We start from the raw sequence: 24,597 nt of genomic DNA, 5'->3' as shown, positions 1-24,597 counted from the left end.
CTGAGGTCCAAGCCAAGCCTCTCGTCCCTGAGGTCCAAGCCAAGCCTCTCGTCCCTGAGGTCCAAGCCAAGCCTCTCGTCCCTGAGGTCCAAGCCAAGCCTCTCGTCCCTGAGCTCACGTTCAAGCCTGCTGACCCAGTTGACCAAGCTCTACTAATATCTAAGCCTAATGACCAAGCTCTGCTCAGGCCCAAGTCTGCTGACATGCCCCGCCAAGCTCTGCTCAGGCCCCAGTCTGCTGACACGCCCCGCCAAGCTCTGCTCAGGCCCCAGTCTGCTGACACGCCCCGCCAAGCTCTGCTCAGGCCCCAGTCTGCTGACACGCCCCGCCAAGCTCTGCTCAGGCCCCTGTCTGCTGACACGCCTCGCCAAGCTCTGCTCACGCCCGAGTGTGCTGACACGGCCACCCAAGTTCTGCTCACGCCCGAGTCTGCTGACACGGCCACCCAAGTTCTGCTCACGCCCGAGTCTGCTGACACGGCCACCCAAGCTCCGCCCATGCCCAAGGTTCACCTGGTGACCTCAGAGCCTCAGCCTCCCCGTTCAGCTGTGGACGTCGCTCAGCCTCCCCGTTCAGCTGTGGACGTCGCTCAGCCTCCCCGTTCAGCTGTGGACGTCGCTCAGCCTCCCCGTTCAGCTGTGGGCGTCGCTCAGCCTCCCTGTTCCACTGAGGTCGTCTCTCTGCCACCCTGTTCAGCTGTGGACGTCGCTCAGTCTTCCTGTTCAGCTGAGGTTGTCGCTCAGCCTTCCTGCTCCATGGCAAACATCGTTCCCCCCTTCTGCTTCGAGGCGACCCATGCTCCTCTCCCTGGCCGCGAGGAGACCCACGCTCCTCTCCCTGGCCGCGAGGAGACCCCCGAGGTCGTCTCTCAGCCTCTCTGTTCAGCTGAGGACGTCACTCAGCCTCTCTGTTCAGCTGAGGACGTCGCTCCGCTTCCCTACGCCGCCAAGAACACCGGGCCGTTTCCTGGCTCTGCTTGGGACATTCAGCCCAGGGGGCCGGGGCCGCCAATGAAGTTGGATGACTCATGGCACTCCGGGAGGGGTGCCTTTGGGGGGGGGGGGGTGTTTCTGTCACGATTCCCCCTTGAAGCAGCGTGCTCTAAGCGCGAATGCGCGAGCACCTGCTTTTCCGTTGTTGACTGTAATGACATCTGGACACGTGTGTTTTGTTTATGTTTCTGTCTCCTCCCTGTTCTGTCATTGGCTGGGATTTCACGTGGGTCTGAATTGCTCTCAGCTGCTAGCGGTTTAGACGCTGATCATGTCCGCATATATACCGCGCGCCTCCCAGCACACAACGTGGAAGATTAAATGTTTAGAGTTAGTTTAGCGCGTATCATAGTCATAGTCACGGTCCCTGTTTAGAGTTAGTTCGCGCCGGATTATCCGCTTCGAGTCCCTCGTCATAGTTCGTTTCTTGTTTTGTTTATCGACCCTGTTTTCCGTGACCACGACCTAGATTCCTGCCTTGCCCCGTGTATGCCTGTTTGCCAATCGCCTGACCTCTTGCATGTTTATGGATTACGTTTTGGACCACGTTTTGGATTTGTCTGCCTGTCTGTCTTTCAAATAAACAGCTGTTCATCCTGCACTTGCATCCGTCCTATCTCTGCTCTGTCTTCGTGACTATATATATATATATATATATATATATATATATATATATATATATATATATATATATATATATATATATATATATATATAAAATTTATTTATTTTAAGAAACAGCACTAATTAGACTGAAATGAAGCAATTCAAGAAAAGCTTGACCTTATCCCAGTTACACACCGATAAGCAAGAACATTTAAATTAGAACCTAGATTTCGGGGCAAAATGTGAACCTTCTTGCTTGATCGCTACTTCAAAGTAAGATGGTGACATTTCCATTAGTATTCTGCGTGTCACGATTACAGTAGCTCGCCAAGACCTGATATTTATTTATTTATTTAATTTCCCTCGACTGTCAGAGAGGACCAGTTATTCCTGGAACTGTCAATTAGCAAAGCTCCAGCTCAGGGGCCCTATCACTCACATCGTCCTCATAAAGCCATTACACATTTCAGCACTCAAATGATTTCAAGGCATCATGTTAATGAGAGACTTTGACTAATAAATTTACACCTGTGACCTGTAGACATGTAGCTACGGAGGCTGAAAAATGACCTCCACGGTGCACAGTGCCACAGAAATTTATCTTCGCGGTGATTTTATTGCATGGTTACCTGAGGCAATTAAATCAATAAATCTAAACTGTCAGCGAAGAGAAATGAAAAGCTCGCATTCAGTAAATAAAAGGCCTTGGACGCTTAAATTGGGACATTATTTAGTAGGTAGACTCTTAACAAGCTGAAAGGGAGAAAGGAAGCTGTCCAAATTGGAGAAGCTTGGAGTAACATAATGTAGAAGAAGAAACACATAATAAATTAATCATGTATGCCCGATCAAGCAAATTTTCCGTGTGATGAATAAATAAGGAGTCATTAGTTTCCTAAAGAATGCGCTCGCATGAAGATCGGCTAATTTCTATGAAAATGTGTACTGCGTGAACATTACAGAAATGGGATGCATCTAATAAATCCCTTGGGATTTTGTGCTAACATCAGCACAATTCCCGAATACAAATCTTTTTTGTTTTGTTTTGTTTTTTGGTCCTTGTTTTCAAAAGTTTTGAAGTGCTGTTTTGTTCATTCGATTTTCTAATTAAAAAGTGCCTTAACCTCTGCAGCAGACAAACTTATAATTAAGCCTATCTGGAAAATGTATTTATTTATTTATTTATTTATTTTTTGCTGAGTTGCATATTGAGCGTTTTCTAAGCTGTGCACAAAAGTTTCAACATGGTTATGTAACATATTGGATGTGATCACGGCATAAAATTCTTGCTCAAGGGATTGCCACGGTCTGAGAAAAACTGTCCGTATAGGATTTCACTGAGGTTTTTTTTTTTTTTTTTTGTGATTGTCGCAGCCAAAAATGCTTGATTTTGCTCCACTTTTTTTTTTTTTTTTTTTTTAAATTTGCGATACAATTTGTGTAGTTTCTTTGTGCTTTTTTTTGCAGAAAACTACTGAAATTGGCACAATTTCAATTGCACGGAATTGTCTTTCACAGTGATGTTTGTTGGTAAACGAGACCTTTTGGCTGTACTCATGTTCGACGCACGTGACTCGAAGAGGGCTTTGGCTGGATGTGAGTTGTTATGGTCACATGACGTGTCTTGGCCCAAATCTGCGGAAAATCTGAGGTAAGTTTGAAAGTAAAATCGCAAGTTCATCTGAATGTTGCAGAGTTTGCTTGATTTTACATTCATTTCTGCAATCGCACAATGCTGGAGAGACTGAAAAAAAAAACAGATTGAAGTTGGCAGATGACTGGCACTTGAATAAGCTACTTTTTAAATTCCAGATTAATACTTGAGGACTATTGCAACATTTGAACATTATATCATATGTGAGTAACATACGTGTAACACGAGCGACTACTTTAGCTGGATTCGGTCAAAGGTCGTAGGGGAGCCTGGAGCCTATCTCGGGGGACTCGGGGCACAGGGGTGGACGGGGTGCCATCCCATCAGGAGGCACAATCGCACACACATTCACACACCCGTCACACATTACGGACAATTTGGAAATGCCAATCAGCATACAACACATGTCCTTGGACTGGAGGAAGAGACTGGAGTACCAGGAAGAAACCCCTGAAAGAAGAGACTGTGAATTTCTCTCATGTTCTCATTTGTAAATCAAGCAACCTTACATGGGGTCGCAACTCCGAATGTGGGAACCCCTGCTTTAGCATTTATGACTGATGTGGTTTAACAACCGGTGCACTCAAAAATTCCTTAAAGCGCTCCTATTTGCCTTATACCATTTTTTATTCAGCTTTTTTTTTTTTAAATACAGACATTAAACATTTAAAAACAGCATAACTACATCTCATTTTTTTTGTTTATTACATTTATCAATTTTATTATAAAATAAACATACAATAGGCAAAAAAAAGAGAATAAGAATAAAAAAAAACAAAGAAAAAAAGCAAAACAAAAGGCTGAACTTGTGCAACACATTTGAAATACAAAGCTAACCAGGCAGGAAGATTCTTTGATACATAACGCATTTGAAAATGAATTCTTACAACTATACATGTAGAAATGTGCAGGTGCCCCTGCTATGTACAAAGAAAATCAAAGAAAACAAGAAAAAGGAAAGACTAAAGTCTACAGCATGCCAGAACATTGATATCTTCAGTCATTGGAGTTAATGTGTACATTAATTGTACAGCTTAAATAGTCAGGACCCCCAATGAGAATGAAAAGCTATTTAGTCGGACTAGGAACCGTGCTCTTTCATTATATCAAATCATATCGGGAGCACTTCATGGATTTCTTTTATTTAGGTGTAGGTTTAAGACATAAAATTTTTGCGGCAACTTTAAACGTTAGAAAGAGTTCAACATGGTACATGTGGTGGTCCTAAGTAGAAAACCTACACATATTTCATATATATATATATATATATATATATATATATATATATATATATATATATATATATATATATATCAACATCTTTTGGATTAAGTACAACTTTAAAAAAGATAACACACATTGTCCTGTATTTTCAATGTGGCCACATTATAAACCACATCTCTTTGGAAAACTGCTCCAGTTTTGATTTTCCCAAAAGCTATTAAAATCCGGGGTTTCACGCTCCAGTTTCTGACACACACTGACTTTATTATATGTTTGGTTCATTCCATGGGCATTAATAATTTTCACATTAAAGGGATGGTTCAACATTTTTTTGTTCAAATTTCTTTCTATTGAATCCAGAATCAGAGGTTTTCATCTGCACTCGCTTCCCCCCCCCTCCTGCAGTGTTAATAACGATTAACATAATGAAAAAGTGCAGACCCTTATACATGTGAGGCTGAGCTGAATCCATACATAATGATTACACAGATTTTAAAAAAACAAAACAAAACAAAACAAAAAACAGTTTCTAAGTTTATTTTTATACAGTTGTAGAAACATTTACAATTGAACTAAACATTTTTTATCCTGCTAATCACATGTAGGAAAATGTTGGAAATACATAATAGAGATACTACAAGAAAAATGATGGAATTTTTATTGATACATAAAAATTAACAAATGAATGCAATATTCAATGGAAAATGATTTTTAAAAATGTATTTATCATGAGCTCCTCTAGGCTTCCTTTCAATATGCTACTGTAAGCTCAGAAACTGTCATAACTGCACACGCAAAGATGAACTTGATGAATATATTGTGTGGAAAAATGTCAAACAATCCCTTTAAAACAGGAAGCAAAGTAACGCAAATTTGTTCTGTTTTGTCAGAAATCCCTTTAGCGTTGATAAGCTGTACACACGGCTTTACAGAAACGGAAGAAAAACACACTCCAAATGGTGCTTGAAATAAACTGAATTGAAACGTAATGAAGTAGCAGGAGGGTTTCTGAATAATAAACCACAGCGGATAAGAGCTTATGTAAATCTGCAAACGTTTCAAGGCAACAGATTGAGTAAGGTCAAACGCAACACCTCGGTCTGACAACAAGGTTTAACACCAAACACACAAATGATGGAGCACCACTCTGTACTGTACATAAGGAGACAAAACGAGACTGAACAAGACCGGGACTAACTGCTCCATGTTTTTCCTTACATGCTTCCTTTAGTCTCAAGGCATCGTGATTGACGTTCACGTAAAAAATGTATATGTACAAAAATACTTCTGATGAGGTTAGAAACTGGCCTCTAAACCACTGTAGGTTAAATAAATAAATTACCTCAATCATTTATTGTCGATAAAAAGCCAGCACTGCTTTTTTTATTTTTATTTTATACGTTTGCTTTATAATAAGCACTGAATAAATATTTTGGAGAATTTGTGAAAGGTTTATTCCAAAATTCATTCATCGACATTAGAGAACACGTAGTCTATGGAGCATGGAAGATGACACAAAGTATTTGAATATGAATTTTGTATATAAAGAAAATTCTTCTTTTTTTTCTGTTTAACGTTTTGTCCCAATCTGGCCACCTGCCAATTCCCGCCCACCAGCCAGCTCACCTCTATCACACACCAGCTACCAACCAGGATGGGAGGGGTGCTATCTGCCCTCTTCCGCACGAATCAGTCCGTACAGGATTGTGATTCTCGCAGCCGAAAACGCTTGATTATTGTTGCGGCTTTTTTTCAACATTTGCGATGCAAGTTTTTTGTGCTTTTTTCCGCAGAAAACTTCTTGAATTTGTGAAAGTGCAATCGCACGAAATATTTTACACGGTCTTTCACGGTGATGTTTGTCAGTGAATGAGACCTTTCAGCTGTACTCATGTTAGAAGAGGGCTGAATGCACGTCGTGATGATGTCACATGATACGTCTTCGCACAAATCTGTGGAAAATCTGCGGTCATTTTGAAAAATTGCAAGCTCCTCTCAATATTGCAGAGTTTGCTTGATTTTGTTTTCATTTCTGCGATCGCAAAATCACGAAATCCTGGAGGGACTGGTCAATGAGCTCACAGATGTGCCACTGTGATACACCATCCACACCGCACGGACAGCCAATTTCCTCCCACAGATGGCTGTGGAATCATCAGGATTCAAACGATCTCCTCACAACAGGACAAATGCTTTTCTGATACGCAACTTGGGCCAATAATTTTTCTATCTTTGGAACTGTTGGTATCTCAAAAAATGCAGATTTTATGTAAATTTGGCAAAAGTGAAGCACCCGAGATTCACAGGGAAAAACGTGTGCTTTTGACTTTTTATTTAATGTTCTACACGAGTAGCTAGTTTTCTACAGTGATGTTAACATGAGGCTCAGGCGACATCCACATTAGTCCAGATAGACCTGAAAATTGCATTTTCCTATTAAAAACGTTTTTTCCCCAAGTATTCAAAAAATTGCTCGTCCACACTGAAACGTCTGAAAAGGCTTCCATCCCTATACTGTGCATGCGTAGCTTCGTCATGCGTAATTTCCCTCCAGCGCTTATTTACTTTCCCTGTCTTTGTATTGATGCGGCAATGGCAACGAAATACACAAGTTTTTTTTAAATGTACAGATGCTCTTGTACAGCATCATCCACCATCTTGTTAGCTTTTGAGTTGAATGGGTGATGTGACTGCATTACGTGACTAAAAATATGTCATTGTTCTTAAACATCTCCGTTTTTTCAGTCTACTCTACAACGCAAAAAATGGTGTTTGCAAATTTATCCACTTGAGAGAGTGTTTTCGAAATGCTCCATTTACGCAAGACAAAAACTCCGGAAGGCCAAAACCTAGCGAAAAAGATGCGTTTTCAAATTTATCCAGATTAAAGTGGATGTAGCCTTAGTATATGCCTGGTGTAACTATCTATGTAACGTTCTAGCTAGTTAGGCAATGCTAACATTAACTTGCTAGCAAGTCAAACTTAGATGCTTAATAGGAATTTAGGTATTTGAATAGGACAAAAACTTTTGATGCATTTAATGTATTAATGTTCTACTCCATGTTGCATCGCTTCAAATGACTTCACTTAATGATTCGATTTTGACCAAAGTACGCAATATCTATATGTTCTGATTTTCTCAAAATCTCAAAACAATAACCTGTAGTGTGCGATTATATGTTTTTCAATGCAATGTTACCTCAAAACGAAGAAAGAACATTAGCAAAAGTGTCCATTTATTAACTATACCACAGGAAAAAGAAGTATTTTATTTAATATGACTTGTATATAATTCTGATCAATGAAATTCATATTCAAATATTTCAGTCAGCTTTTAAGCTCCATAGTGGGCAACTATTATGGGCATGTAACCTTCAGGGGTGTGATTATAATCAGTCTTCGAAGTAAAGTTTCCCAAAACAGACCAAATGTCAAAATGTAGCTGCATTTTATGCCAAAAACAAATGTACGCTTTATTCAGGGAGACCACTAGTGAGATTGCTGCACATCATCAAGTGAATGAATTAAATTTTTATTCTTACTTTCTGGGTAACGTGACGAGCTACATTATTTAGGCTTATTAACCCCAAGAGTAAAAAAAAAATATAACCCTATATACACTGCTACACGTGTATAAGTGATAACAGGAAGTGACTTGTTTTGTGGATGTTCCACGAAATAGACGCAAATTACAAGAGGGATATACGAGGGAAAAAGAGCTTGGGACAGAGCAAATTTAATGCATTAGACTGTTACAATTAATTAATTGGGAAGAAAACTGAAACTGTTAACCTTAAGAGAAAGAAATAATAGAGGCCGTTGTGATTTTATACAGAAACTGCCCTAACAAGTGATAACAGTTCCATAATATTAAACATCACCAAAAAAAAAAAAACTAAACAAAATATGATGTCATTCATCAATAAATATATAACTGTATATATTTCAAATTACTCTGGAGCTTATCAAATGTTTGCAAGAGCAGGAAAACAAGTGAGTCAGTGTTCTGAAGTGCTCCCGTGATAAAACGAATGTTTATGGGGAGCTATTTTGAGATTATTAAGATGAATCGCTTGTGTTTATATTGCACTGTACGTGGATTTGTGGATTGCTGTGTGAGAAAACGTACAGCTCCTTATAAAGATACACAAACAGTAAAATCGCGAGGGATAAACGAACGCCTCCGCCTTTAAACCGCCTCCAATATATACTGAATATTTACACTGATCTCACTTGCACACTTTGGCTGTTGATTTAACGCTCGTAATTTTCCCGTGAATGTTCAGCAGAGGCGGGTTTGAAGGGGAAAAAAAACAATCTAGTGAGAATTTAAAGAGAGTAAGACATTAAAGAGTGCTGCTGGGGTAGCGTTTGGTTTTGACAGTATTTGTCTGTTTTTAAATGTTTGGTCTGACTGATGGAAAACCTTTACATACGTATTTATATTGGGGTAAATGTTTCATCGAGACATTTTCTAGCATCATCAGAGCATAAATGAGATCAGAAAAGTTTCAATGTCATTATCGCAACATTGGACAAGATATCACCATCGCTAGTATAAAGCACACAAATAAATAATTGTGGTCGTATGAAAAAGAAACAAAAAAAATCAAATATACCAATATGGTATGGAAAGATTTTTCAATTCATTCTCGTTCTTAAATATAGACTCTAATAAATTCTCATTGCATATGCAGGCACTTTTGTATATTCTTGGTGAAATTCACTTTTCACGCCCACACACACATACACACACTTTCTCTCTCTCTCTCTCTCTCTCTCTCTCTCGCTCACGTCAAGACTCTCGGTGTAACCTATAAGCTTAATGGAACTGATGCTGGCGCCGAGAATCTGAGCACGGTCATCCGTTCACGCGCACCTTTCACACGTTCACACACGCCTACGCTGACAAATCGGAACAGAAGAGCATGGAGAAACATCTCACTGACAGCATGTCAACAGTGTACTACTGATAACAAACAGTAAAGTACAGGCAATAAAGAGTCCACTGCTTAATAAGAAAGAAAGAAAGAAAGAAATTCAATTTGTGAGCTACAGGTTTACAAGTCAAATTTTGTTTTGGGGGGAATTGGGGGGGGGGGGGGGGGCATTTTTTAACTACCATAGGCACTAAACTCTTTGTAGGTAAAAACAACAGAGCTGATTTGAAAGCTGCCTGTCCAGGAAAATCGACAAGATGTGACATAATAAAATAGGAATAAATAATAAAAAAAACAGCACAGAATTCTGAATAATTGTTAATGATGTTTGGACTCTCTCAAAACTATCTAATAACACTCTCTGTGAACATGCAAACATCGAATAGTAAAAGAGTCGGCATATAGAACACAGTCAGTATGGTACATATTGGAAAGATAAAAGAGCTGTTGAGTCAAAGAGACGCTGCATGTGTGTTTTTGTGTGTGTGTGTGTGTGTGTGTGTGTGTGTGTGTGTGCGTGCTGAGAAGTCAACTGTACGTCCGTTAAACACTCTCGGACAATTTTTAAACACGTGGTCCCCTTTGAATAATCAGATTTGGAATAAAGCCAACGTGAGTGTTACATATGAATCATTATCATGGCACTGAAGAAAGTTACATTTAATAAGGGGAATTTAAAATGCACCTATTATGGTTTTTCAAATATTACCGTACATGTAGTGTGTTATAGAGCTGTTTGTGAATGTAAAAAAACAGTCTGCAAAGTTTCAAAGATCAAAGCGGACGACAAACGGAGTTATCGACTCCCGAAAGAAGGAAGCGATTCTGAACAGCTGAAACGAGTCGTTAGTGATTCCAGACTTTACTTCCTGTACGAACCTACGTAGGTTTGTAACAAAAAGCCCCGCCTCATGATCTTCATCGGCTGCTCGCTGACAGCAGTAGATCAATCACAACAGACTGGGACATCTGCCCAATCAGAGCAGAGTATGCTCTATGAAAGGAGGAGTTTAGAAAGATTCATTTAGAACGAATCATTGAACGAGTCGTTTGTGACACTGGGGTGGAAAAAAAGGTAATGCTGCAGTTTAAATTATGAGCACGTTAAAGTTTAAACAAAATTAGGCACGTTTCAAACCCATAATAGGTGCACTTCAAAGGAAAAATCCACCCTGAAGCACATTTCATTGACTTATTTCAACATATTTCTGATGTGTTTAGCTAGTGCTAATTTGTTGGTTGGCGTTTGTTGACGTTTTTATTTTGGTTATTCCTGTGAGAACTGTGAGCTGGCGTGTTAGCAGTTGTGCTAAGTGGATGTCACATGAGGACACCGCTAGTGTGGCTACAATGGCGTTTAATATAGGAGGGGGTAAAAAAAAAAACCCTTCATATTTCTCAGAAATACAAAAGAGCAAGAAATTTTTCAGCCATCTTTCATGTCGTATTAATGAGAAATCCAATGTAGAAGGAGTGGAGAAAACAGACTAAAGGACTAAAGTGCCGCCGCAGCACACTCTTTATATGGAGCTCCTTTTTCACTGGCACCAATATCTGCAGGTAGTCAAACGGTATTTTGGGTAATGCAATAAACCTTCCAAGACCATTTTAGTTTCAATGTCAATAAGAGACATTGCAAAATAAATATTTGACATCATTGAAGATCACATGTTAATTATAAATATTAACAGGGTGGAGTTTTCCTCTAAAAGATGGATCTCTTTCGACTCCTTTTTTTTTTTTTTTTGCTACTCCTTTGACCCCACCTCAGTCCTTCACAATCGTTTTTATAAAGCCATCGACATGTAATACAAAGAAACAATACTGACATAGAGAAGGATTGCACACCGGGCACCTGTTTGCCCCTTCCTTTCACTTTATAGGAAATAATGTACACTGTACAAAACGAGAGAGCAGATTCAAAAACTAAGATACTGTCCCGTCTCAACAATCTGCCTGGTCGAGTCACATGACATCCTGTGTCCTCTGTAACAGCTGCAAGCAGAAGCGTATTTTCTTTTTTCTTTTTTTTCTGTTCAGAACACAATGACAGTTTTTGCAGTCCTTCCCAAAGTGCTCTAGATCTCCATGAATAATCATACAGCACCTCACGTTCCACTTGTTCCTCAGCTCCGTTTGCGTAGGAGCGACTCTGAGACGGCAGTGCTGGTGGAAGGAGGAAGTGATGGAAGGAGTGGCAGGAAGAGTGAGAGAAAGAGAGAAGGAGAGCAGGAGAGAGAGAGAGAGAGAGAGAGAGAGAGAGAGAGAGAGAGAGAGAGCACAGTGAAAAGCTCCAGCACTATAACAAATGGGCCTCGATGCGGAGCCAGTGCAGTCCTTGGCGGATGTAGCGTACCAGGTCAGTCATGCTGCTGTGCTGCGTCAGTGGCTCCATCACCGAGTCCAACTCCTGAAAGAACTCTGAGGGGGAAAAAATAAATAATTCAGAATTATTGGCACCCTTTGTAAATTAGCAAATATAAATGTACAACGCAAATAAAATGGATAAAGCATGTTTTGAGTTTAAACACCTATACAGTTTTGTTTAAACAGAAGATTAAAGAGAATATATCTCTGCAAAAAACTGGTTTCAAAATTATTGGCACCCTTCATAAAATGAGCAGACATATGTAATATGAATAAAACATTCCACGAGTGATTTTTCTTTTTTACTAGTTCAAACAGCTGTATAGTTTTATCTAAATCAATATTTTTTTTAAACCATAATGAAGTTCTAAATTAGTGGATTTTTCTGTACAACACTGGTTTCAAAAATATTGGCACCCTCCGACATAAACCGTATGGCCATATTTAAACATAAAGAATAATTCAAACTTTAAAAAAAAAAAAAAAAAAAAATCCAATTAGTGTATTCATCTACAAAATGCTGTTTTCAAAAATATTGGTACCCCGCGATTAATAAATCTGTAAGGTTAGAAACATGATTAGAATACACTTCACACTGCAGAACTTTTTAAGCACATGCCTTTCAACTTCAGTCATGTGAAAAATTAAGTACACCCCATGGAAATTGTTGGCTTTTTTTTTTTTTTTTTTACATATTTGGACAAGCATACATTTGAGCATCTTTGAAACAGTGCCTATTAATAAAGTTGATATACTTGAACAAAAAATTAGCTTTTTAAATCATTTATTCAACAGAATTACCAATAGATGTGGCAAAAGTAAGTACAACCTTGACCTCAGAAGGTAGCATTGCCCACTTAGCAGAAATAACTTCTTCTAGGCATTTTGCGTAATTGTCACCAGGCTTGCTGGAATTTTTGACCACGCTTTAATGTAATATTCTTTCAGTTGCAGGATGTTTGAGGGTTTTCTTGCGTGTACTGGCCTTTTCAAATTCCCCCACAACATTTCAATGGGATTCAAACCTGAGCTTCGACTAGGCCATTCCATAACCCTCCATTTCTTCTTTTTGAGCCATTCCTTAGTGGATTTGCTCGTGTGCTTAGGATCATTATCCTGTTGAAAGGTCCATTTTCAGTTCAACTTCAACTTCAACTTCAACAGATGGCCTGACAGTATCTTCAAGTGCTCTGCTTGATATGGTGCAGAATTCACAGTTATATCAATGAATGCAAGCTGTCCAGTCCCTGAGGCAGTCAAGCAACCACAAACCATAACATTTCCACCACCGTGCTTCACAGTTGGTATGAGGTGCTTCTCCTGAAAATCTGTCTTTGGTCTGCACCAAACATGTCTGCTGGTACTGTGACCAATCAGCTCTATCTTTGATTCGTCTGTCCAGAGCACATTATTCCAAAAGGCCTGGTCTTTGCCTATATTTGCCTATATGCTCATTGGCAAACTGTAGTCTTGCAAAGGCTTTTTCCTGGCATGCCTCCCGTGCAGGTCAAATCTCTTTCTGATTATAAAACCATGCACTTTGACACCAACAGTTGCAAGACTAACTAGCAGATCCTGTGATGAAATTTTGTTGTTCTTGGTGATTCTTTTTGCATCAGACGGTCTGCTCCTGAGCTGAATTTGCTGTGACGGCCAGTCCTGGACAAACTGGCAGTCGTTTGAAACCTGCGCTATTTGATTATTTTCCTAACAGTGGAATGATGTATTTCAAATAATTTAGAGATCTTTTAAAATCCCTTGCCAGACTCATAGGCATCCACAACCTTTTTTCTGAAGGCCTCTTTAGATCTTGGCATGATGACACCACACACCTCACTAGCAAAGGGAACACCAGACACTAGATCTGAGAGCAGTTCTAAGCAGGTTCTAATCACTGGCTAATCTAATCCCGAACACCTGATTGTAATTATATGGATTTGAAGGTGTGATAAATGTAGGGGTGTACTTACTTTATCCCATGTGACTGCTCTGTTTAATTTAAATTGCGAAAATTACTACAAAATGTTAATTGTATGTGTCATTTCATAGAGTATATCAACTTTATTAACAGGCACTGTTTCAAAGAGGATCAAATGTATGCTTGTCCAAATATGTCAAAAAAGATTTCCATGGGGTGTACTTATTTTTTTCCACATGACTGTATGTGTTCAGTATTTGCTAGATGTTTAACCATTCCAGATGTGTTCAAATGTTGTTGTTTTTTTCTTCTTAATTCATGGCTCTGATTGTGCTAAAAGATATTTTTAACTGCATATATATATATATATATATATATATATATATATATATATATATATATATATATATATGTTCTTATATCCATAACCTGGCTTGTACAGATCAAATACTTTCTGTTTCATTAAAAAAAAAAAAAAAAAAAAGTTCTTTGGTTTTCCTCAAGAGCTAAACAGTCTCCAATGCAGAGCAACAAGCCTCATTTAACATTGTCCATGCCATTAATTTGCAAAAAATTATATGATAAATTTCCCATGGGATCATAACTCTAATTGAATCATACAGTAGGTTGTACAGGTTGAAAATGAAATTGGACAAAGGTGTGATAAACAGGAAGTAGCTCTTACGTCTACCAGAATAGTAATTGAAAATATTTTACTGTGTTTCTTTATTAACTACAAACTGTAACAGTAAGCTATCCACATGGCGGAATCCTCTTCGCTGTGTACATGTGAGCTTGCAGTGCTCTAGATTTGACATCATTTTTACCAAAGGCTAAATTCAACTGGCCCTAATTTACTACATTATGAAATAAGACAGTGAAGAGGGGATAGAGAGAGAGACAGAGACAGAGAGAGAGAGAGAGCGAGAGCGGGAGAGGGTCAGACTTAAGCCTTCAGAGTCAGACAGCCCTCACCCGTGACATTCAGCATCCCCATGCTTTTTAATTAGCCTTCTCTAGAGGAACAAGAGAGAGGAAATGACAGAGGAAGCCCCATCAAACCTGCAGAGCTATGAAGGCACTCTCTGTCTCCAGTGGTCCATACAAATGCTCCCTCACTGATAAGGCTAATGTGTGAAAAGGGGCCAGTTCTCTTTTCATCCTCTGACAGATGTAGATAAGATGTAAAAGAAGACCAATCAGGCCTAATGAGCGAGTGGCACGCTGATGTGGGAAGCACTTTGGTACTTTGCAGTTGTTGAGGATGAATGCAAGGCCCTTATCCCTCGACTGTGCAACTAACAGAATGGATTGTACGCTCCTTCATCTCGCTAGGCACTTTGGATAAAAGCGTCCGCCAAATGAATAAATGTAAAATGATTCTCTATGAATCAGAAAGAAGAAATGTATTCAAAGTAGAACCCTTTCTGCAAGGATATTCAAGATGTAAGAGTTCAACAATGTTTGCTTTAGGGACTTATCTAAATTTCGACGTGGACAATTTTCAACGCCAAAAAACATTTCATTTTTTATAACTGAAAAGCTTTAAGGACTTATCTTTGTGTAGTTGCAAGTGCTGTGATTCTTGAGGGATGCCAATTTTCCATCACTCATGAATCCAATTGCCAATTGTTTTTTTTTTTTTTTCTGATATCGTCAGCAGAAAGATATTTCCCAACTCACATTGGGTTAATGTTAATACTCCTGCCTGAACCAGATGCAAAACTTTTCATCCCTGACTTCAAACAAAAGCTAAAAATTCTTGCCCCATTTCTTGCAAAAGTCTTAATCACCCCACAATTTGTAAATGAATTTTGATATACAGTACATGGCTATGCCCTGCGATGGATTGGCAACCTGTCCATGGTGTCCCCCGCCTTGTGTCCTATGCTCCCTGGGATGAGCTCCAGGTTCTCCAGGACGTAGTAAGGATATGCGGTACAGAAAATGGATGGCTGGACGGATGGATGGATGGAGCACATGGCTGTTTTCGGCCTGCTGCATTAGTGTGCCATCAGAAAAGCCAGATTTCCAAAATCGATTTTAAAATTTTACTTCCAAACCTCCAAGCTATACCACCCCCACCCCCCTAATCAATTCTGTAACAGAGAATTGTTTTTATTTTGTTAAATAATAGATTTCTGATAAAAGACATTGAGGCTGTCTGGGATTTAATTCACAGAGGAAAAAAAAAAAGAAGAAAAGAACTGTAGCACATTCTCAAATAAGCCTGAAACAACCTAGTAGAACATTTACACAGTTTTACACAGTTTTAAACGCAATATATGATTTGATAGCATAGTTATGGGTTGTACAATTGTTTATTGCTCAATATAGTTTTTAATTTGATACTTAGAAGCATTTAAATGACAGATTTTTGACCAGCACTGTATCCAAGTACTTACAAAATACAACCGATGTAATTATCCATCCATCCATCTATTTTCTGTACTGTTTAGCCTACACAGGGTCACGGGGAAGCCTGAAACCTATCCCAGGGAACTCAGGGTACAACGAGGGGAGCACCTTGTATGGGCTGACATCCCATCACAGGGCATATCCCATCACTCACACATGATGAACAACTTGGAAATGCAAATCAGCCTACAACGCATGTCTTTGGACTGGTGTAGGAAACCAGAGTACCCCGAGGAAACCCCTGAAGCACGGGGAGAACGTGCAATCTCCACCCACACAGGGTGTGGGAATCAAACCCCCAACCCTGGAGGTTCAGTATAGATGACTGAACTCTGACCAATCCTGCTCCCACACTTATTTTTGTTTGTATCCATCCATGGTGTTTTCTCATGAATAGAATTGTTTCTCTTTCCCAAAATATAAACAGATCAGTCATTTAAACCACGGATACCTAAACAGAGATGAAGCATTTGTTCAAGTTAAATGAATGATCACAGTACAGGCTTGCACGAGCACCATGCCACGTTCAATACACTCCCATGTTAATGAATATGACCTTTATTAGTATTTGACCTTTGTATCTGTAGTGTCATATCTGACAACTTTATTGATGGGTCTTGTGAGATCCCCGTCCAGGAGTAAAACCTCTAGAACTAAGTTGTGGCTCCGTCAATCACACAATTAACACAGCACACAGTTGAGGTCGTAAGTTTACATACGCCTTGCAGGATCTGCAAAATGTTAATCATTTAAATAATATAAGAGGCATCATAAAAATTGCATCTAGTTGTTTATTTAGTGCCGCCCTGAATAAGCTATTTCACATAACAGATGTTTACATATAGTCCACAAGACATGATAATAACTGAATTTACACAAATGAACCGGTTCGAAAGTCTACACACGCTCAATCCTTAATCCCGTGTGTCGTTACCTGGATGTGTTTATGTTTTGTGAGAGTTGTTCATGAGTCCCTTGTTTGTCCTGAGCAGGTAAACATTAAGACCTAGGGGGATGTAAACTTTTGAGCAGGATGCTTGGTGTAAATGCACCTCTTGATAATGCACTCAATAAAACCCCACTCTTTTTCACGATTCTGCCCTCGTTTCCGGTTACTGTGGAAATACAATCCGTACATACAACCTTATTTTTGCCATTTGTGTTAAATTGCGCCCTCGGTATTAATCGATATGTCAACGTCAATATTCCTTCGGCATTGAGAATCATGGAAACATTTTGGCAGAGTTTGTACCTTGGCTCTCGTGGGCCAGCTTGTCGGCCGTGTCCCAGTGCTCATAGCTGCGCAGGATGTTGTTGGTGATATTGACGTGGCTGGCGGCCATGTGGTGGATGCGCTGCGGGATGGCCACACTGCCCGAGGATGAGGAAGAGGACGAGGAGGAAGAAAGCATGGCTCCGGTGTTGCTGTTGACCGAGCTGATGGGGGAGGGACTCAGGGACATGGGAGATGGTGTTCCAGTAGTCCTGACAGATGCGAGGGGGGGAAATGTATATTAGCTAATGAATAATGCAAAGACTTGCATTTTTATGGACACTTTTACCCCAATTATTTCTTCTGCTGTTGTTTTTAATTAATATGCAAGTGCAAATTGGCATGCTGGGCTGCCTTCCATGAGGCAGGGTGCCTTTATTTATTCTGAAAACGATTGATTTGCATGAAGGAAATCTTGTTTTTTAACATTTACCCCCCCCCCCCCCCCCCCAAAGAAAAAAAAAAAAAAAAAAGAAAAGAAAAAAAAAACCCACGAAAAACAAAACAAAACAGAAAAAACCAACAACAACAACAACAAAAACAGTCCACTGTTCACTAGCTTAGCTGTTTCGCTTCTTGTAAAATGTTATTAGCATCAAGCCTGGAGTTTTTCTAGCACACAAGCACATCTACATTGTCCATTCCTTCAAAACACACACACACACACACATCCGTCTTTCAGTGCTTAAACCTAAACAATCAAGCCACGTTGCCTGTAATCCAGCGATAAATTGAGCCGCACTAGCACCCTGCAGGGCTAAATTATGTTCACTGTCAACAGCAAGGTCCATTCTTGGGGCAGTGCAGGTTTTTACTCAAATAAACAGACCATAAGTGAAGGAGAGAGACAGCAGAAACAGCAGAGACAGCAAGAAGGAGAGAAAAGATTCATGACAGTAAAGAAGGTAAACAAAGTGCAGACGGGAGAGTGGGGGAGTAGGTGTGTGTGTGTGTGTGTGTGTGTGTGTGTGTGTGTGTGTGTGTGTGTGTGTCTGAGAGAGAGAGAGAGAGAGAGTGAGTGTGTAAGGGAGCTGGTGTTGATCAGCAGGTAGGGGAAGATTAAAAAGCTCTCTTTACTGGTAACATAGTAGAGAAGACTGGAGGGCTCTGGCTTCTGGAGCTAATTGGTTTTGACAGGTGTGATGGCTGCAGAGCAGCAGGCCTGTGTAGTGTCCAGCCAGAGGCCAAGTCTCTCTTTATCCCCCCCCCCCCCCCTCCCTTCCCGTGCCTTCCCAGCCCGCACCAAACATTAGGTTGCCATGGCTTTGGCATGTAAGAGCTCCACTCCTGTCTTCGTAGAGTTCATTTTTGTGCTGAAAGTAACCCTACATTAATACTAGCAAGCGTCAAGCCGACGCACCATTAATTTCCTATGTACATACAGTACAGCCACAATATCAGTGACAACAAGACAAGTGACATTTGAATTGAGATTATCTCAGTTAGCTATGACGTTGTAAAGCGACCGATCCAAACGATTGGCTCGAATGATTCCCCCAGACCAATCCTATGGTACGTGTGGTCTGTTTCTTCAGTTCCTCGTTCACAACTTTAGTTCCCATTTAATGTTTGATGAGCAAAAACGGAAGAAAAAACATCTATCCATCCATTTTCCATAACGCTTATCCTACACAGGGTCGCGTGGAGACTGGAGCTCATTATCTCAGGGAACTCAGGGCACAAGGCGTGGGACAGCCTGGACGGGGTGCTCATCCAATCCATCGCAGGGCACAATCACGCACCCATTAACACCGGACAATTTGGAAATCCGCCTATGGAAACACACGTCTTTGGCCTGGGGGTGCGTTTTCTTTGGTTTTTACTATTTGGAGTTTGGAAGTTATGCGTCTTGGTCGTATATAGCAAAAATAGTGACACGGGTAATTTGTTAGTGCAAACCGAATCATTATGTTGAAACGTTTCATCATCAGGCATTAGCAAGGAAAGGATGAGGCTAGAGGTGAAAGGATGCCGGATACAGATATAGAGAAAGGACATACTTTCCATTGGAGCCCCACGGTGAAGGTGCTTGAGAACTTTTCGCCGAATTCTGTGGAGTAACAAATAAACAAACAAATAAATAAATAATTAAAGTGAACTGACAGAGCATGGTCAAGCGCCCAAACACGATTAATCATAATGGTCTTTCTGACAACATGAGCAGATAATTAATGGTATTCATTTGTACACCAACCAAACAAATGACAACTTTTAATAATTCATCAGAACATCACAGCTAGTTCCAAAATACAAACTGCTTTAAATTAATTTAATTTTTTTTTTTTTTTTTTAAATGCAGATCACGTGTAAGGGTTTCACCTTGAAGTACTCCATCAAGGAGCGTGAATACTTCATCGCATGATCCTTTTTCAGTTTGAACATCCGCAAGTACAGCAGGGATAAACACCGATTGCTGTCGAGAAGGAAATACGTGCAACGGTTATACAAAACAGCGGAACAAACACGAGTAAACACTGGCAGGTTTCTTGAGAAATGTTCTTGATAGGATGTGACTTCAGAACAGGTAAACAAACCTCGTCCTGGTGTGCATGGATGAGAGTGTTGGCTAAGACACAGCCAGTAGCGTGGAGTGACTGACCTTTCAGTCCAATGCTTATGAGACACCAGATGCTCGGGACATATGCACCGCCCCATGGAACTGAACTAGCCCTCTGTCAATTCTAATAAGAGCAGACTCCTTGTGTTTGAGCTATAACACGGTGTACTCATGGACACTCAGATCTAGGTCAGGTTTGAAAACAGGCTGCCACAATGTAATTTTACCTTACATGACAACTCCAGGCAGCATTAAAGCAAAACTCCATCGTGACACATATTGAAATATTTGTGATGGGTTTAGTGATTGTGATGCTAATCTATCGATTGAGTAAGAGCTTGTATTCTCGGTCACCATTTTTCAGGAATATTTAACGTCATATTAATCGTCCGACATAGAAGTAGTGAAAACACTGGTGCAAACGTTAGCTGAAAGTAGCTATACCATGCAGTTGAGCTGCGACAAAGACTTGGCTCATGTAATCAGTGATCTACGAGATGATGGTGTTGATGATGGTATCAGCATGAAAGTTGAATCTGTTTGAGCAGAGCGTACACAGGAGGAGTTGAGAGAAATGAAGATACTAAAGGACTAAAGAGCCGCCGCAACACTCTCTTTAGGTAGAGATGAAGTGAGTGCTAATTCCCAGTGGCACCGGATACTCAAAGAGCATTGTAGGCAATATAAGAAACTGTTAACCGAAGTAAAAATAGACCGAGAAAAACACTCGGCACAGAATTTCACTACGCGACCGATCCATGTCGTTGAAGCTCACGTTAATTATAAAGATTAATAAGCAAGGATTTTTTTCCCCCTCGATGTGAAGCTGTGAAAATGTTTGAATGAAACATTGATGACATCTCTGAAATTTACCTGAAGGAGCGCTTGGATGTTCCTTTTAAATACTAAATGACTTTGATAAACTAAAGCACAAAGCCAGAAGCCACGTATCAATCCAACGTGAGCACAGATATAACCTTGACATTCAACATAAACAAGTCTTGGTGACGTGACATGCAGATTGGCACGTGGATGTCTTTTATCAGGCTTCGAGTACACATCCCCAGTGCAGCAGCACGGAAATCTTTCATTATCCGCTAACGGCTTAATGAAATACAAGAATAATGATCCGGTCTAAGCTGATTAAGTGCTTTAGCTGTGTTTTAAAGCGCCCAGATAGGACCGATTGTAGACGGGTGATGGCTGAGGGGAGATTTAGACAAAGTGGAGCAGCGGCAAAGTGGCACATCAGGCTGCTGACGGCTGGCAACTGGTGTTGAGCTTGGGGTTTTTACACTGCCAGACAATAGGCTTTTCAAACACAGTGGCATTTACTGGATGCTCATGATGACTGTATTAAAACCTCAAGCAGAAGGCGTGTGTCTTTTCATGCTTTATAGAGAGTGTGTAGAGTAAATACGGAATAAAACACAAAGGAGCATGCAGTTATAGGAAAATAATTACAAACATGGTGGTCTGTTGTGACCTGATGTGAAATGGGAGTTACTGTTACTACTCCGAAGTTGATTAGTTTCCAATAACATTGCGTTCTGAAGTGTTTTATTGCTCTTACTAATTAATTTATTACTCTTACTTTTTCCTTTATTCATTAAAAATGACACTTTGTACTATTTATTTGTTTATAGTTACATTTAATGGCATGGAACACTTACAAACTTACTACGTACAGTCCCTGCCAAAACTACTGGAACAGCAAGGCCAATTAATTTTTTTTGGGGGGCTATACAACAAAGACATTTGGGTTTGAGATCAAAAGACGAGCGTTTATGATTTCATCTTTTATTTCCTGGTATTTAGATCTAGCTGTGTTAAACAACATAAAGCACAGAACCTTTTGTATCAAAAGATTGCTCAGTAAACCAGTGGTTTCTTTTCAGGACATTCCAAACTGTCATATTGGCTATGCCCAATGTTTATGCAATGCCTCGGACTGATTTCCCCTCTTTTCTCAGCTTCAAAATGGCTTGGTTTTCTCCTATGGACAGCTCTCTGATCTTCATGTTGGCTTATACTTTTTATTTATTTATTTATTTATTTATTTATTTATTTATTTATTTATTACCAACAAACGCATCCTTTACAGGTGAAACTGAAGGCTAAAACCAAGAGTAGATGTTTAGAGCAATTTATTGTTTAACAATAAAGTGCTAAGTTCTGTGTCGTTTTAACAAATCTACTTAGAAATGCCCGGAAATAATCCGGAAATATTTGATCTCAAACCCAAATGTCTTTAGTCTACAGCAAAAAAACAAAAGAATTGGCCTTGCTGTTCCAGTAGTTTCGGAGGCGACTTCACATTATAGCGGGATTAAAGAGCCACTCCCTCACTAGCCTTGAAGTTAGTATAGACCCCCCTTTCCCCAGAAAAAAATAAAAAAATAAAATAAAACGCAGCTTATCATGTTACAGCAAAGCCGCCTTCATCATGAAGACTTTCTTGAGGTGGAAAACCTACAGTAACGTTACAGCTTTACCTCTGACTGTTACAAAGTGCTAACATTGGAGACTCCTTCCATATTAAACACATGTCTCCTCACAGAGAACCTCACATCAATATTTACACCTTTTTATTCAGTGTAATCCCTGGCTATGCTGTTACTACAGAAATGCTTCTACACTGCGTTAATACACTATATCCCTTGCAGCTAGCTTTACTGTCAGAGCTGCTGTTATAGAAAATGAAGCAAACACCTACAGACCAATGAGAATCGAGAATTCAATAGTGCCATGGTATTGATTTTTTAAGAATCCTTTATGCATCTTGTAATACTCTGCAATAGAATGTATGTGAAATGCATGTGCACAGAAAATGCTTGTAATGTACAGAGAAAACACATATAATCTCAACTCACCACAGCACCGCTAATTTCTTCTCCGGCAGCGTGGCTGAGTGACTGGTGAAGTTCTTTAATCTCATTGCATACCTTAAATGATACAAAACAAAGCGACTTAATGAGCGAAAGCCGTGAGAAATCTAATATCGCTATAGTTTGTTTCTTTCTGTGGAGCGTCGCTTAAAAGACCCTGCTGCTTCCAATACTACGCTTAATGATTATGGAATGGAGAATTATCAAAACATCATTTCCCTTTCAGCATAAATGAAATGCTTTAATATCTAATGCAAGCCCATTTTATGGGTGCTTATAGTACAGTATTAGCAATTCCTATGTGTGTGTGTGTGTGTGTGTGTGTGTGTGGTGCACGACCACACATGGTTTCCTCTGAGCCCCGATTTCAATCACCGCCAGCTGATTTGCCGAGTGTGCTGATGAGCTTCGAGGTCCATCTATGTTCATTCTCTGTGACATTAATAAAACAAGGGCTGCTAATTGCACGGCTTGTAACGTGGAGTTGCCTTGCGGTGGCCCTAATGGCAATCATCGCTTTTATTTTAATCACGGCAGGTAGGGTGGCCGTGCCGGAGGGTGGGAGAAAAGAGGGAGCGACAGAGAGAGGGAGCGAGAGAGAGATGAGAAGCTGGCTTTTGGCAGCACTGACCTAATGAGCTCAACAGTTTCCGAGTACATGGTGTACGGCGACTTGGCCTCTAACGGGTCTCGTTCCATAGCATTGCCGCATTCGATGAAGGAGAGTGCACCGTCTGCGTAATTGACCGCTTTGCCAAACTTCTCTATCTGTACAGGGAGGAGGGGTGGAGTCGGGGTGGGGGGGGGGTATTCAGAGACAGCAATCAAATGGTGAGAGGATAAAAAAGAAGATCAGGAACAGACGGCAGTTACATTTTTTTTTTACTTAATACTTTGAAGGTGTTCCCGAGGCCGTTGACTTTAAAAATAGTTTCGGACACTGGGCCTCGTTTGTTGAGCTGGATACATATGAAGTTATTAGTAAATTGTCCGTTAATTTATTTACACAGGAAATGTGGTTTTCATGAAAATCATATAAATTCAGGATCAAAAACCAAACCATTCGTATCCTACAAGAGAACATTTATGTGTAAAAAGACTAACTGATGTAAACCTCAACTGATTGGCTTTGAGTTCTGTAATTGGCTCTGATTACTGGAATTTTACACTGTGTGTGGATTACGCCATCAGGTTTAACTCGATTATTTATTTCAATTACAACCATGAGCTGTAGAGCTGAAGAGCATGTCGGTGTGAGGGATGTTTGGCAGACAGTCGCTGTTTAAACAATTAAACACAGCAGTCTTTCTGTGTGATGTTTGTGGCGTACATCACCTCGGTACACCGACTGTAATTCACCTTTACTGTAATCTCTTTCCAGATGAACCCTTTTCAGGTGCTGTTAAGCTGCTAAATAATCATTCTTGTGGGTTGACAATGCTACAATACCTTTGAGAAACTTTGTGCCAGTTTGTGCATTCCCCTCACTTCCCTTGAGCTTGACCTTTTATGGAGTTTTGTGGGCATCACTATATGCAAATGAGCTATAGCATGCACACGCTTTGCATTTTATTCGCAAATTCTTTAAAAAAAAAAAAAACAGTACAAAGACAATTACACATAACATTATTATTTTAAAAAATGCATGCTGCCCACTATAAGAATTCATGGATGACGAATGTGTATTATTTGTTTTAACACCAGGCCCATATCAGCTGTACATTTCTCTGCTCTTTTATTTCACTGATTTGTTGCCATG

At 40.0% G+C, this 24,597-nt stretch overlaps 1 protein-coding gene across 2 annotated transcripts in view; it reads right to left on the bottom strand.

The window, feature by feature from the left end:
- Positions 1–3,860: 3,860 nt before the first annotated feature.
- Positions 3,861–24,597, bottom strand: part of aff2 (AF4/FMR2 family, member 2) — a 263,231-nt gene continuing 242,494 nt past the window's right edge. For both annotated transcript variants that reach the window (XM_017474720.3, XM_017474719.3), the window contains exons 16-21: positions 23,470–23,606; positions 22,824–22,895; positions 19,713–19,806; positions 19,394–19,443; positions 17,373–17,605; positions 3,861–11,838 (exon numbers count right to left, since the gene is read on the bottom strand). In XM_017474720.3, coding sequence (XP_017330209.1) covers positions 11,717–11,838; positions 17,373–17,605; positions 19,394–19,443; positions 19,713–19,806; positions 22,824–22,895; positions 23,470–23,606 — 708 coding nt within the window. In that variant the 3' untranslated portion in view covers positions 3,861–11,716. The remainder of the gene's footprint in view (positions 11,839–17,372; positions 17,606–19,393; positions 19,444–19,712; positions 19,807–22,823; positions 22,896–23,469; positions 23,607–24,597) is intronic.

This window comes from Ictalurus punctatus, chromosome 8 (genome assembly GCF_001660625.3).
Source record: "Ictalurus punctatus breed USDA103 chromosome 8, Coco_2.0, whole genome shotgun sequence".
Lineage (NCBI taxonomy): Eukaryota > Metazoa > Chordata > Actinopteri > Siluriformes > Ictaluridae > Ictalurus > Ictalurus punctatus.
Note: the sequence above shows the minus strand (reverse complement) of the source record. Positions and strands in the feature narration are given on the sequence as shown.